We start from the raw sequence: 14,367 nt of genomic DNA, 5'->3' as shown, positions 1-14,367 counted from the left end.
TAAAGTCTCGATTACGTAATGTGGTACATTCTCGGACGACCGTTCATAGTTACAAGACCAACAAAACGATAACAAGTCATGATCTGAAATGCCACGCTCAACACTCAAAAAGCCATTGGAAAAATTTTCACTGACAAAAAACAAATCAAGAAGGGCACTGTCACATGTGGGTTCTCTAACAATTTGATCTAAATTCAAAGCTAACATGACATCCAAGATAGTATTATTGTCATCACATTGTCCATAAGCCCGACATGGCTAATTCACGCTTGGCAGGTTGAAATCGCCAGTTAATAAGGTATTACAATAACGCTTTGCCAGCAGGTGATCATACAGTTTTTGAAGGTACGAATTTGCAGAGTTGGGTGGACGATAAACTGAACATAGTAGAAAGGAAGTGCCCCAAAGAGATACATTCAAAAATAAGCTTTCGTGGTCAGGTACTTGGTCTAATACAGTAACGGCAACAGAAGACTTCACTATAACGACAGCCCCTCCACCACGAGAACACCGGTCACGACTGTATACTTTGTAACCAGTTGGAACAATTGTATCGCTAGAGATCCCATCATGTAACCAAGTTTCTGTAAGGATGATTATATTAGGGTCATATGAAAGAAGAAGGCATTCCAGGCTATCAGTTTTACTCACGATACTCCTGACGTTGAGCGAGAGCATGCGTAGTTGACGCTGCAGAGTCTGTGACCGCTATCTATCTGATTGAACGGTCCGTCGAGCCGGAATTCGCATGGTGCACGAATCATCCCAAACGTAAAAGGCTTTATCAACACGTAGTTTGTCTCCAACTAGATTTACTTTTCTGCTAGCGTCCTCCTCTGCTTTTCCGCTTTGCCAAAGTAATTTGCGCTTTCTTAACGTTTCTGGCGAGAAGTCATTTTGAATAGAAATACCAGAATCGTTTAGCTTCCGTACGTTACGCCAAACCATTTGCTTCTCAAGGTAGTTCTGGAAGTAGAGAATAACTGGGCGAATAGAGGCTCCTCGCCCCATTCTGTGAATGCGTGCTACAGACAAGCAATCAACACCCTATTTTTGATTAAAGACCTCATCAATTACCTTCCGTCGATGGTCATATTCCGTTTTATCATCCTGTTCGTTAATGCCAAACACAACTAAGTTATTTCTTCGACTACGATCTTCCAAATCCGCAAGACGTGACCTCTGCGAGTTAAGTTCTTGGTATTTTGCGACAATTTCTTGCGGCCTTTGTATCTGCTGCGAAGTTTTGTGTACTTCCTTAATATTCTCTTCTACCTTCTCAATGCGCACACCAAATTCAAACACAGCTTTCTCAGTATTCTCCAGTCTTTGCTTAATATCTACTAGACCGCTGCGAATTGCTTTCTGACCTTCCACTAGTTGCTCTAACATTTCCGCAACAGAGGGACCAGGGTTTTCCTCTATATCGCCACAAAGCAATAACTTACAAACATGAAAGTAGTCAGCAGCGATAAATAGGAGAGTGTGTGGGCTCGGCACAACAAGCGTTCTTTCATCACTTCTAAATAAGCCAGTATAACTAACCTGCAATAAGATGGGAGGCATGCTTAGCACACCGTCCGGTCCTCTTTCGCCGAGCCCACTGAAGTCCCAAGAATGCAGTCCTGATTTTATAGCCTGTGTCTTTGATGACGTCACAAATCCGATGCTTGATGTTGCCGCTTGTAGAAAACCGTCGATGCAGTAGCCGTTGTCCCACGTGCTGCCGAATGTTGCTGTTTGCTCTCTGAGCCCTTCGCCTTGGGGTTGAAATGTTGAAAGCAGTCCGGCTGAAGATAGCTCGATCGCCTGCAATAAGATGGGAGGCATGCTTAGCACACCGGTCCGGTCCTCTTTCGCCGAGCCCACTGTTATCAGGGTAGAAAAAGAACGCAGGAGACGACGGACTAAAAAGAGGAGGACACAAGACAAGCGCTGACTCGCAACTGATGGTTTTTTTTTAGTTGATATTTATTGCCTCAGGGCATCAGGAGGTTATGAGATGAAGGATGAATAAATGATTAAATGAATGGAAAAAGGTTGGCTGATTTTATGAAGTCCAGAAGTGAGCGATGATGAGGTCCCTGCGTCCAGGCGACGTATGAGGCAGGATTGGTTGCTGAAAGGCCAGCTATGCTCAGGTGCCGGATTCGTGTTGTCTTGAGTGCTGGGCTGTCCCACAGCAAGTGGTGGATGTCGGCCTCGACATCTTCGTTGTTACAGATCGGGCATCCTGGGCGAGGATATAAGTGTTGGAAGCATGACCACGTCCTAGTTACAGCTGGTGTAAGGGCAACACCGACCCGGATCCTCCTAAGCGCAACCTCCTCTGCACGGGTGAGACCGCGGGGAAGGGATATCGCACACGGAGGGATAAGTGCACGTGTGCGGCGCCGGAGGTGCTCCTTTCTTGACAAAAGGAGGGTAGCATTGTCGACTTCGAGAAGCCGTGGGATTGATGCGTCTTGGTTCACGAGGCGGGTTGCAACTGATGGTTTCATTGTTTAAATCTTCATAAGTTGATGAACGCACAGTCATGAACCAAATAAAGGATAAGTAAAACACAAAACACATCTCCACACCTCCTTATGAATTACCGAGAAAGTATAACCTCATTGTAGCACAGGAGAAAAGTGGGTTTGTTTATGCATCTTGGTCATTTGGGATATGGTAAGCCTCTACCCCTTCGCGTGTTGTCTGATTTTTTTGGGTGTATAATAATGTGTCATGCTAGGTGAAGCGGCAGTTAGATGTAAAACATTCGCTTCACGTGCAAGAGGACCGTCGTCGTAGTATCCTACCAGATCAAAAAAAAAAAGAAAAAATCCGCGTGTCGGTGGAATTGCATAAACAGCGTTGAGGGGCGACCTATCCGGCGAACACCCGGAAACGCACTCCCTCACCAGAACAGGTGTTGGCTCTCCTGGTAGCGCAATGGGCCACAACCTCCCATGTTTAGTCCTACAAAATCCCGGCCCTCAGGTCCCAGCGGCTGCGTAGCATCTGACCACGACGGCGGTCAGACCTGTGACGCAGCGGCGGTTGCTAAGAATCTCTGGCTCCGCTGGACAGGTCGCCGTTGGAAACTGACCCTGCAACGTTCGACGTTAGAACCCTAGCTAGTGAGGGCAGTTTAGCAGCACTGTTAGATGAATTAGAGGATATGAAATGGGATGTGAAATCGCTTAGGGAGGCTAGGAGGCCACGTGAGGCATATACTATACTGAAGGGAGGATATGTATTTTTTTATCGAGGTTTACCGAAGCGATAAAAATAGGGGTAGGGTTCCATGTCAATAAGATTATAGATGGTAATATAGAGGAATTTTATAACAATAATGAGAGGGTCGCAAGAATCGTAATTAAGCTCAATAAGCGGTATAAAATGAAGGTTGTACAGACCTACGCTCTTACATGTAGTTATGATGATCAGGCAGTCGAAAGGGTCTACACAAATGTAGAACTGACAATGGGGAAAGTAAAGACGCAGTATACTTTAATAATGTGTGACTTGAGTGACTTCAATGCTTCCTATGAAGGTAGGGAAAACGCGGGTGGGTGACTATGACATTGGTTATAGGAATAGCAGGGGGGAGTTAATAGTTGAGTTTGCACAGCGCAATAACTTACGCATCATGAATACTTTCTTCAGCAAACGAAAAAACCAGAAGTCGACATGAACAAGCCCCAACGGGGAGACGAAAAACGATTTTCACTTCATATTGTGTTCTAATAACGGCATTATGCAGGATGTGGAAGTAATCGAAAAGGGGTCATGCAGTGACCACATGATGATAAGGTATCGAATTAGTCTAAATCTGAAGAGGGAACGAAACAGCTTAGTAAGAAAGAAGTCCATTAACGAATTAGCAGTGTGAGGAAAAGTAGAAGAATTCAGGCTTTCGATGCAGAATAGATACTAAGCGCTAACCGAGGAAGCCAACCTTAGCCTAGAAGCAATGAACAATAATTTCAGAGATGTCATTACTTAGTGCGCGGTAGAAGTAGGCGATAGGATAGCTAGAGAGGATACTGGAAAAGTGTTCAAGGAAACGGAACGATGCGATTAAGAAACGCCAAAGTCTGAAAGCTTGCAGCCCAACAGACGGGATAAAACTGGCAGAGATATCAAAGTTTTGCAACAAAAGTAAAGTGGCCGACATAAGCAAGCATAACATGGGCAAAATTAAGCATGCTCTAAAGAACACGGATAGCTTTAAACCGGTAAAGAGAAAATTGGGCATATGCAAAAATCAGATGTATACGTTGAGGAAGAAGGCGGGCAATGTCATCACAAATATGGGCAGAATTGTCATAGCAGCCGAGGAGTTCTATACTGATTTATGTAGTAGCCGAAGTAGTCAGGACAATAATGAGATAGACAGTAGTGAAAAGCAGTCAGATTTTCCGCCAGTGACGAGGCACGAGGTTAAGATCGCTTTAGAAACTATGCAAAGGTTGAAAGCTCCTGGAGATGATCAAGAAACTACAGATTGGGTGGGGGATGCAAATAATATTGTGCTAGAATAACTGGCAACCCTTAATACGGAATAGCTGGTGTGTTCGACGGTACTGGAGTCATGGAAGAACGCTAACATTATCCTAATGCATAATAAAGGAGACGCTAAGGACTTGAAAAACTACAAGTGAATCAGGTTATACTATCAATTACATATAAGGTGCGTACTAAGGTAATCCCTAACAAAATCAGGACAATCTTAGATTTCAATCAAGCAAGAGATCAAGCGGATTTTCGGTAGTGGTACTCAAATATCGATCATATTCATATCATCAAACAGGTGATAGAAAAATGCTCGGAATATAACGTGCCCCTATACATAACATTCATTGATTGCGATAAAGCATTTAATCCAGTAGGAACTTCGGCAGTCATACAAACATTGCGAAATCAGAGTGTAGACGAACCGGCCGTATATGAAAGTACTGTAAGATATCTATAATGGCTGTAAAGAAACAGTAGTTCTGCGTAAATAAACTAACAAAATCTCCATAAAGAAAGGCGTTAGCCAAGCAGAAACGATCTCCCCAGTACTATTCACAGCTTGCCTAGAGGAAGTATTCAGAGACTTGGAATGGGAGCAGTTAGGGATAAGGGTAGATGGAGAATACCTCAGTAGACTGCGACTCGCTGATGACGTCGCCTTGCTAAGTAACTTATTTTGAAATGAGTTCAAGCGCACAAGAACACGCACATAAGAGAGAAAACACACTATAAACTAAGCATCATCGAGCCCAAACAGAAGTTTTGCTAAGGAAGTCAGGAGATGAACTGCAAATAATGATTGATGACCTAGACAGGAACAGCAGAAAAGTAGGCTTGAAAATCAGTATGCAGAAGACTAAGGTAATGTTCGCCAGCCTCGGGAAGGAACAGCAGTTCACAATAGGTAGCGAAGCACTGCAAGTAGTAAGCGATAATATCTACTAGGACAGGTAGTAACCGCAGATCCATATCAAGAAAGAGGAATACCTAGAATAATAAGATTGGGATGTAGCGCATTTGACAAGTATTGACAGAATATGACTAGCACTTCACCGGTATCGCTCAAGAGGAAAGTAGACAACAATTGGATCTTATCTGTACTCACCTCTGGAGCTGAAATGTGGCGGCTAACGAAAAGGAGTCAACTTAAGTTGAGGACAACGCAGAGGGCTATGAAAAGAAAAATGGTAGGGGTAACATTAGGAGATAGGAAGCGTGCAGAGTGGGCCAGAGAAATAACTCAAGTCACTGACATTGTAGTGGAAAATAAGATGAAGAAATTGGCATGGGCAGGACATGTGCGAGGAGAAGATAATCGATGGTCGCTTAGGGTAACAAACTAGATTCCAAGGGAAGGAAAGCGTAGCAGGTACAGCAGAAAGTGAGGTGGGCGGGTGAAGTTAAGAAGTTCGCAGGGGTCAAGTGGATGCAGCTAGCGCAGGACCGGTTTAATAAGAGGAGTATGGGAGAGGCCTTCGCCCTAAAGTGGGTGTAGTCCGGCTGACGATGATGATTATGTCATGAAACAATGCGTTGCATTTTTTTTATATTTCATAACTTCGCACCCTAGAAAATGCTTCTTCAGATGAGACCGGTACTTTCCGTTATATAAATGATTCCTGTGTTCGAGTAAGTGCCTGTTCAGGCACCACCTATCTGATCAATATAGCCGCAAGAAATGGGGACACAATACCTGCGCTCCACTACGCAAGCTTATCTCTCTGCGCGACACGACAGCCTTTTCTTTTGTTTTCTTCCTTTTTTATCTGACTAGCCGCACATATCTGTTTGAGCTTGACACGCGCTGTAAAAAGACAAAAAAACATGGTGATGTGGTATCTTTTTAAAACGTTTTTTTTTAGCATTGGGGAGGCGATGGGCACATGGTAAAACAGTGATATTTTTCTTTTCAGCCTGACCACTCCTGCCCGGCTGAGTGGCCTGGCGCTTTAGATTGGTTATTACCCCAGATAACTCGCAGTTATCCCTTCGTTCTGATATCCAGTGTTCTTGACCCTTCAGAGTTATACCAGAAATCTGTATCCAATAGAGATACAGCACTTCGGAGGAAAGGACTGATGACGCTGTTTCTTGCAATTTATGAAAGGTCTCATTAAGACTTCCTGTTGGACAAGTTGGTAGTTCATTTTTATGCAGGGCTTTATTATACACGAGCAAAAAATTAGTGGTTGCTTTATGACTCAGCGCATTCCAAGATCATCAAAACAGGTATAGCGTTAATGTGCTTGGAATCTGGTCTCCGAAAGTCGTGCCCACATAAGATGTTTTCACTATCAGATAAGCCGGCTTTTGGCTGAAGGGTTCCCCTGGCCGAGTCTGACAGCCGTCGCCTAGGCCATGCTTCGGAAGTTCAAACATGGGACGGAACAAACAACGGCTAGCGCTTAACAAAAGCCCCCTAGGCCTGAGGGTATGCCCTACATTCAAAAACTCGCACAACCTCCTCAAAAAAGTCGCTTGCAGGCATGGTGTACGTGTTATGTTTTCGGCTCACAAAAAGTGGGGAAAGCTCTACCCACGCATTTCTAAAGCGGAAAAGTGATAGTGCGTGAAAAACCATGATAAGCCATTCGTAATGTTTTCCACTGGAGTGGTTTACTCCATTCCCATGTTTTGTGGAAAGTATTATATCAGCCAAACTGGGCGTTGTGTCAATGACCGTCTGAGGGAGCACGCCCAAAAATAAAAAAAAAGATGATAATTACAGGCCGATAATTGGTCACGTAAGTAAATGTCATGCATGTTGGGGCTCGGGTTGAACAGACGGCACGGATTGACGTAGAAGCCTATCATGATAAGAAACCTCGCAACGAGTGCATCAGCGAACACTCTTCATCTCTGTTCGCGGCTGAGATTGATTTTTTCAACGCAACGTCCCGCTGATTGTCTGTTCGTGTGTTACACACGCCCACCCGCGCATGTGCCTTGCTTTCCTGGATTTTTACCTTTGATACCTTTTATTTTCTTTTTTTATTATTGTTATTCACTTTGGTTTCATTCTCTGCCACCCTTTGGCCTTTATTGCCACAATATTGATTTGGAATGCGGAAATGTGCTTTTGGTTATGTGTCGCCTCTCTTGTCCTTGTCTTTTAGCGCTTAAAACCCTGCACCAATATGCAAGGCTTGATTGTGAATTCAAAAGTGTGTCGATCTGGGGTTGTAGTTTCAAAATAGATTGATTTCCTCGAACGGCAGATGCAGATCTAAAAACTGTTATCTTAAAAACTGCTATCTTGAAACTCTATACAACATAAAAGAAGAGCACAATAGGTTGCGATTTCACGTCTGCTTTACTATTTTATTTGGTTCCCTATTTGAAGTAAAAAGAGTTTTTTTTTTCGTCGTTTGAAAGTTCGCCCACTTCCACATATTCTTGCTATATCAAGGAAACCTACTACATAATTTCATGATTTGAGGTTGAATTGTCTGTTTGGCATAATTAGTCCGACGTTTATCAACAACAATGAAAGTCCTCCACAAATTCTGACCAGTATATGTATTTAAATAATGACTAGAAAACCTATTGTAATTGCTCGATACTTCAGAAAATACATACATAGATAATTTCTGGTTGTATATATCGTGGGAAGGTAGGCTAATATGTTTTGCCAAGAATGTTACGGTGCCTAACTTATCCTTATATAATGCTCTAATTGACCTTCGCTGCAGCACATACAGTCTATCATTATCAGTCTTAATTCCGGTTCCCTCTACTAAGGCGCTGTATTTAAAGTGAGAAAAAGAGTGCTTTTTGAGCCTCACAGGGATAAGATTTTGAAGGCGGCTTAACATTCCAATACATCACGCTACTTTCATTCCTACATTTCCCACATGGTAGTACCATGCTAGGTTTGAGTGAAAAGTGACACCTACGAATGTATGAAAATCTACATGCTCAAGCAATGCATCATTACAGCACAGGCTCTTATTGTTTAGAATGGGCTTGTTTCTGTCAGAAAATATTATATATTTTGTTTTGCTTGTATTTATATGAAGCTTGTTTGTATGCACCAATAAACCGAGCTCATTCAGCCATGCCTTTGGCGGTGTCTCAGGCTCTTCAAGGCTCCCCCTGAAAAAAAAACTTGTGTCGTCAGTGTACAGCAACACCTTACACAATGTTGAAATCTTAATGAGGTCACTTATATACAGTAATAATAACAATAGGCCGCGGGTAGGGCCCTGAGGAACGTCGTATATAATCTTATCTTCCCGTTATGCAATGCCATGCATGGGAATTAACTGAGACCTCAACTGCATATAACTGCGTATAAGTATTTGTGCTGTGCCTTTAAAACCATACGCTTCAAATTCACTGAACAATATATAGTGTTCTTCAGAATCAAACGCCTTACGAAAGTCTATATAAATTTCAACTGTATATAGCTTGGCTTCAATCTTACGAATGATTTTATGTTTAATATGCAGCAGGGCCGTTTTGGTGAATTTCCCCTTTTGAAATCTGTACTGTTGTTCAACTGTCCCTTTCCTTGACTATAAGAAAGTGCCAAATCGTTTATATAAGATACGCTCTGCAACTCTGGAGTAAAGTGACAACACTGAGATGGACCTCTAATTGTTTAACGCATTGTATTTACCCCCTGTATGTATGAGCAACACGACCAATGTTCAGTTGTTGTGGTAAAGTACCAAGAACTAGTGTTGACTGAAAATATGAGGTAGGAATCTCGCTATGTTATCTGCAACTGCTTTAATCAGTAGAAAATAATATCATCGTTGAATATCATAATTTATTATAATAATATATCATAGTAATTTATCATCGTCGCTAGCAGACGATTTCTAGCGAAGGGAATTCAAAATAGATATAACTTCTTCCTCAGATGTAGGAGAAAGAAATATACGGTTCTTTATGACATCATTAATATACCATTAAGAGTTGCACTCTGGTTGGTTATCTGGCACTGCCATTGGAGCGCTGACATTATTTAAATATTTGTTAAACAGACTAGCTAATGACTCGAGTAATATGTTCTTCCAATATATATAATTCTAAAGGCAAAAGAGCCGTGGGGGCGTCGGTCAACTTACTAAAATGCCTTCATATTCTGCTGCTATATTGGGTTGAGTTCTCCAACTTACGTTGGAAAAAAGCGAATTTGATTTATTAACATCTGAAGTTAACATACTCCTGAAGCTTTGGAATTCTTGAAAAAGTTCAACTTCACCTGTTTTTCGAATCAGACTACAAAATTTTTTCATTTCCATTTTTTTTAATGAGCTTATAAAGATCATTAGTTATCCATGGTTTCCGGCTTTTTCGTGCTGCAGCGTCGTTGATAAGAGAAATGCTACATTATAGCGTTGCTGTAGTGTAGAAATGAATGGTTTAGTTTGGTTTGTTGGGTTTAATGTCCCGAAGCGACTCAGGCTATGAGAGACGCCGTAGTGGAGGACTCCGGATATTTTGACTACCTGGGGTTCTTTAACCATCGCACAGCACACGGGCGCCTTGCTTTTCGCCTCCATCGAAAAGCGGCCGCCGAGGCCGGGATTCGATCCACATCCTTGGGAACAGTAGTCGAGCGCCGTAACCACTGCGCCACCCTGGCGGGGTGTAGAAATGAATGCATCATATGACTTAGCGAGATCACTTTCAGTGTACACGTTTGTCCATTCGGAGCTAGCTACCAAAGACGTGAGCAAAATAACACTATGGTGATTCATGTGTCTTTTAGTGTATTCTATACTTTGAGAATTGGTGTCTATGGGAAGTGCTGTAAATATGAATAAATTATCGCTTATATCCGAACACAGGAAAGGTGGAAAGTTGTCTCCTTAAGAATGTTTGTGAAAAAAAAATAAATGTGCTTGATTGAATGCATTGTTACCCTAGTGGCTTCGGTGATTAAATTTTCACAATTTGAAAACATGACTTCTAAAAGTTGGTATTTTGGTTGTTCAGTTGAAAAAAAGTCAACATTGAAGTCACCAATAACAAGAATATGCCATTTTTAGCGTTAGAAACCTTCTACGAAGATGTAGAATCGACAATGCGAAACGTAAAGACGCAGTATACTTTACTAATGGGCGACTTCAATGCCAAGGTAGGGAAAAGGCGGACAGGAGACCAAGCAGTAGGTTACTCTGGCATTGACTTTAGGAATAGTAGGGGGGAGTTACTAGTTGAGTTTGCAGAGCGCAGTAACTTAAGAAACATGAATACATTCTTCTGCAAAGGGAAGAACCGGAAATGGACATGGAAAAGTCCTAACGGGGAGACTAAAAATGAAATCGACTTCATAATGTGTTCAACCCCCGCCATTGTGCAGGATGTAGAGGTAATCGGGAAAGTGCGATGCAGTGACCACAGGATGGTGAGGTCCCGAATTAGCCTAAATCTGAAGAAGGAACGCAATAGATTAGTAAGAAAGAAACCCATCAACGAACTAGCGGTGAGGGGGAAGGCAGAAGAGTTCAGGATCTCGCTACAGAATAGGTATTCAGCTCTAACTGAGGATGGCGACATTACCCTAGAGGCAAGGAACAATAATTTCAGAAATATCATTACTGATTTTGCTGTAGAAGTAGGCGTTAGGATAGTTAGAGAGGATACCGGTAAGCTATCTGAGACGAAAGATTTGATTAATCAACCCCAGAGTATGAAAGCTTTCAATCCAACAGACCGGATCGAACTGGCCGAGATATCAAAGCTAATCAACAAGGGCAAAGTCGCCTATATAAGGATGCATAACATGGAGAAAATTGAGCGTGCTCTGAAGAACGGGGGAAGCCTAAAAGCGGTGAAGAACAAATTGGGCGTAGGCAAAAATGATATGTATGCTCTAAGGGATAAGGCGGGCAACGTAATCACGAATATGGACAAGATAGTCAAAGTGCCCGAGGGGTTCTATACAGATCTGTGCAGTAGCCAAAGTAGTCAGGACCGTAATGAGTTAGTGGAAGGTAAAAACAGTCAAGCTTTCCAGCAGTGACGAAGGACGAGGTTAAGAAGCAATAGCAACTATGAAAAGGGCGAAATCAGCTGGAGAGCATCAGATAACTACAGATTTGCTGAAGGACGGGGGGGACATCGTGCTAGAAAAACTGGCCGCCCTGTATACGCAGTGCCTGGTGTCATCGACGGTACCGGAGCCATGGAAGAATGCAAACATTATCCTCATTCACAAGAAAGGGGACTCTAAGGACCTTAAAAATTATAGACCAATCAGCTTACTGTCTGTTACGTATAAGGTATTTACTAAGGTAATCGCTAATACAATAAGAACAACCTTAGTCTGCAATCAAGCAAATGATCATGAAGGTTTTCGGAAAGAATACTCTACTATCGATCATATCCATACCATCAATCAGGTGATAGAAAAATGCTCGGAATATAACCAGCCCTTATACATAGCATTCATTGATTACGAAAAGCATTCGACTCAGTTGAAACCTCGGCGGTGATGCAGGCATTGCGAAATCAGGGGGTAGAGAGCCGTACGTGAAAGTGCTGGAAGATATATATAGTGGCTGCACTACAACTATAGTTCTTCATAAAGAAAGTAACAAAATTACCATAAAGAAAGGTGTTAGGCACGGAGACAATCTCCTCAATACTATTCACAGCTTGCTTAGAGGAAGTATTCAGAGAGCTGGAATGGGAGCAGTTAGAGATAAGGGTCGATGGCGCATACCTCTGTAATCTGCGATTTACTGATGACATTGCTTTCATATGTAACTTAGGAGGACGAGGAGGAAAAATGTTAAATAAAAAAATATGTAAACACTCCCACGAGGACCTCTCAGTCTAGGAGCCCTCTGGCTGTTCCTTCTTGCTTAGCCCGCTCGACCAGCTGCAACTGAGGAGATGAACTGCATATCATGATTGGTGACCTAGACAGGAAAAGTAGAAAGTAGGATTGAAAATCAAAATGCAGAAGACTAAGGTAATGTTCAACAGCCTCGAGAAGGAAATCCACTTTACGTTAGGTAGCGAAGCACTGGGAGTAGTAGTCGAATATGTCTGCTTAGGACAGGTAGTAACCGCAGATCCGCACCATGAAAAAGAAATAACACAAGAATAATAAGATTATAATGGAGCACATTTAGCAAGAGCTCGTAGATTATGACTAGCAGCTTACCGGAAGAAAGTATACAACGGTTGCATTATACCTGTACTAACCTATGGGGCTGAAACGTGGAGGCTAACCAAGAGAGTTCTAGTTAAGTTGAGGACAACCCGGAGGGCTATGGAACGAAAAATGGTAGGGGTAGCATTAAGAGATAGGAAGCGTGCAGAGTGGGTAAGAGAAATAACTCAAGTTACCGACATTCTAGTGGAAATTAAGAAGAAGAAATGGGCATGGGCAGGACATGTCGTGCGAAGAGAGGATAACCGATGGCCGCTTAGGGTAGCAAGCTGGATTCCAAGGGAAGGAAAGCGCAGAAGGGGGCGGCAGAAAGTTAAGTGGGCGGATGAGGTTAAGACGTTCTCAGGAGCCAAGTGGATGCAGCTGGCACAAAACCGGGTTAATTGGAGAAATATGGGAGAGGCCTGCACCCTGCAGTGGGTATATGCAGGCTCATGACGATGATGATGAACTTTCTATAGCCTCTACCCGTCGATGCAAGTCGGGTATTGCCTGGTCTTACTATATTCTATGTCTTGCTTAGGTCATCATAGGCATTCGACAGGTATTGAACGGTTTTCGCAGCATTTGTTACCGTTTCTTGCAAGCTCATCAACTTATGTAAATTTGCTTCCAGTACCGAAATTTTTGCCAGCTCTGGCTGCATTTTCCCAGTCTGATGTTGTATTTCAGGCTCGCTAGCAGAAGGCTTACAAGATGAACATTCTTGATTTTTTCTAGTTTTTTGCTTTCATCGATCGAAATGACTGTACAGATATGCCACTGCATTTACGAAAGTGAAACTGCAGGTGGCATTCAGCACATACCATTATCAAATTATTTGTATCGAATCTATATTGGCAAGAAGATCACCAATCTTTATCGAATGGCACAATACACTACTAGCTAGTGGCGGCCTTATCAAGAAGGGGAAATCCGTACAAGAAAAGATGGTAAGGGCAGCAGAAGAAGCAGTGATGCAGTTGGGTAATAGTTCATGAAATGTGGCGAAGTTTTTCATTTCAAACCTGCAATGAATGCAAGATACGTTTTAGACATGAGCTCTTGACCATGCTACCGCTGCCGCCCAAGAATTGAAGATATTGGGATCTGGGTGGTTGCATTTGTAGAAGGGGCTGATGATTTCTTATCGGGGGTCTGATGCGGTGGTGACGACAGCGGTGATCACGATATACAGCGTTTTGCGTTCCGTTATTCTTGAACGCGGTCGCTATCTGCAAGAATTTCAGGATGCGTTTTAGGCACTAGAGCGCTGGATCATACGAAGGCTATCGTTGCCGCCCAAAATGTCTAATACTTCTAAGAAGTCTAAAATTAATGAATTGTCTAGCTAGTTGGTATATATTGCCTATCTTTACCTGAGCAATTGTGTTTGAATTTGCATCTAAGTTTGCATCTTCACACTGCTGCTGTGTCACGGGCCCTAGTCAAGCTACCTCGAGCAACCTTTTTGCCCAACAGTTCCTACCATGCGTACGATGGAATAAACGAATTTGAATATTGATTGTTAATAAGCTTCGGAAATGGGTAATGACGCACTCTGTAAATAAATTAGCGGCATGGGAGGTTATGTTGACGTTTTTCACAGCGCCTTTTAGCAGTGACCTCTACAGCGCCTGTAAACAGGTCGACAGTTCCGAGATCCCAGAAAGGTTAAGTGTATTTTGAAACTCAAGAAAGAATGCTATAAAATATGTGATTTTTGCCGCCATCACTTCCGCAAGAAT

The 14,367-nt window shown here is 42.6% G+C and overlaps 1 protein-coding gene across 1 annotated transcript in view; it reads right to left on the bottom strand.

Annotated features, from left to right (window-relative positions):
- Positions 1-479: 479 nt before the first annotated feature.
- LOC146177600 (uncharacterized) overlaps positions 480-14,367 on the bottom strand; it is a 58,837-nt gene continuing 44,949 nt past the window's right edge. The window contains exons 4-5 of the mRNA XM_084581600.1: positions 1,546-1,809; positions 480-584 (exon numbers count right to left, since the gene is read on the bottom strand). Of these exons, the coding sequence (XP_084437726.1) occupies positions 480-584; positions 1,546-1,809 (369 nt within the window). The remainder of the gene's footprint in view (positions 585-1,545; positions 1,810-14,367) is intronic.

Source organism: Amblyomma maculatum, chromosome 10 (assembly GCF_055883805.1).
Source record: "Amblyomma maculatum isolate TAMU_Amacu chromosome 10, ASM5588380v1, whole genome shotgun sequence".
NCBI lineage: Eukaryota > Metazoa > Arthropoda > Arachnida > Ixodida > Ixodidae > Amblyomma > Amblyomma maculatum.
This window is presented reverse-complemented; position numbering and strand designations above follow the sequence as displayed.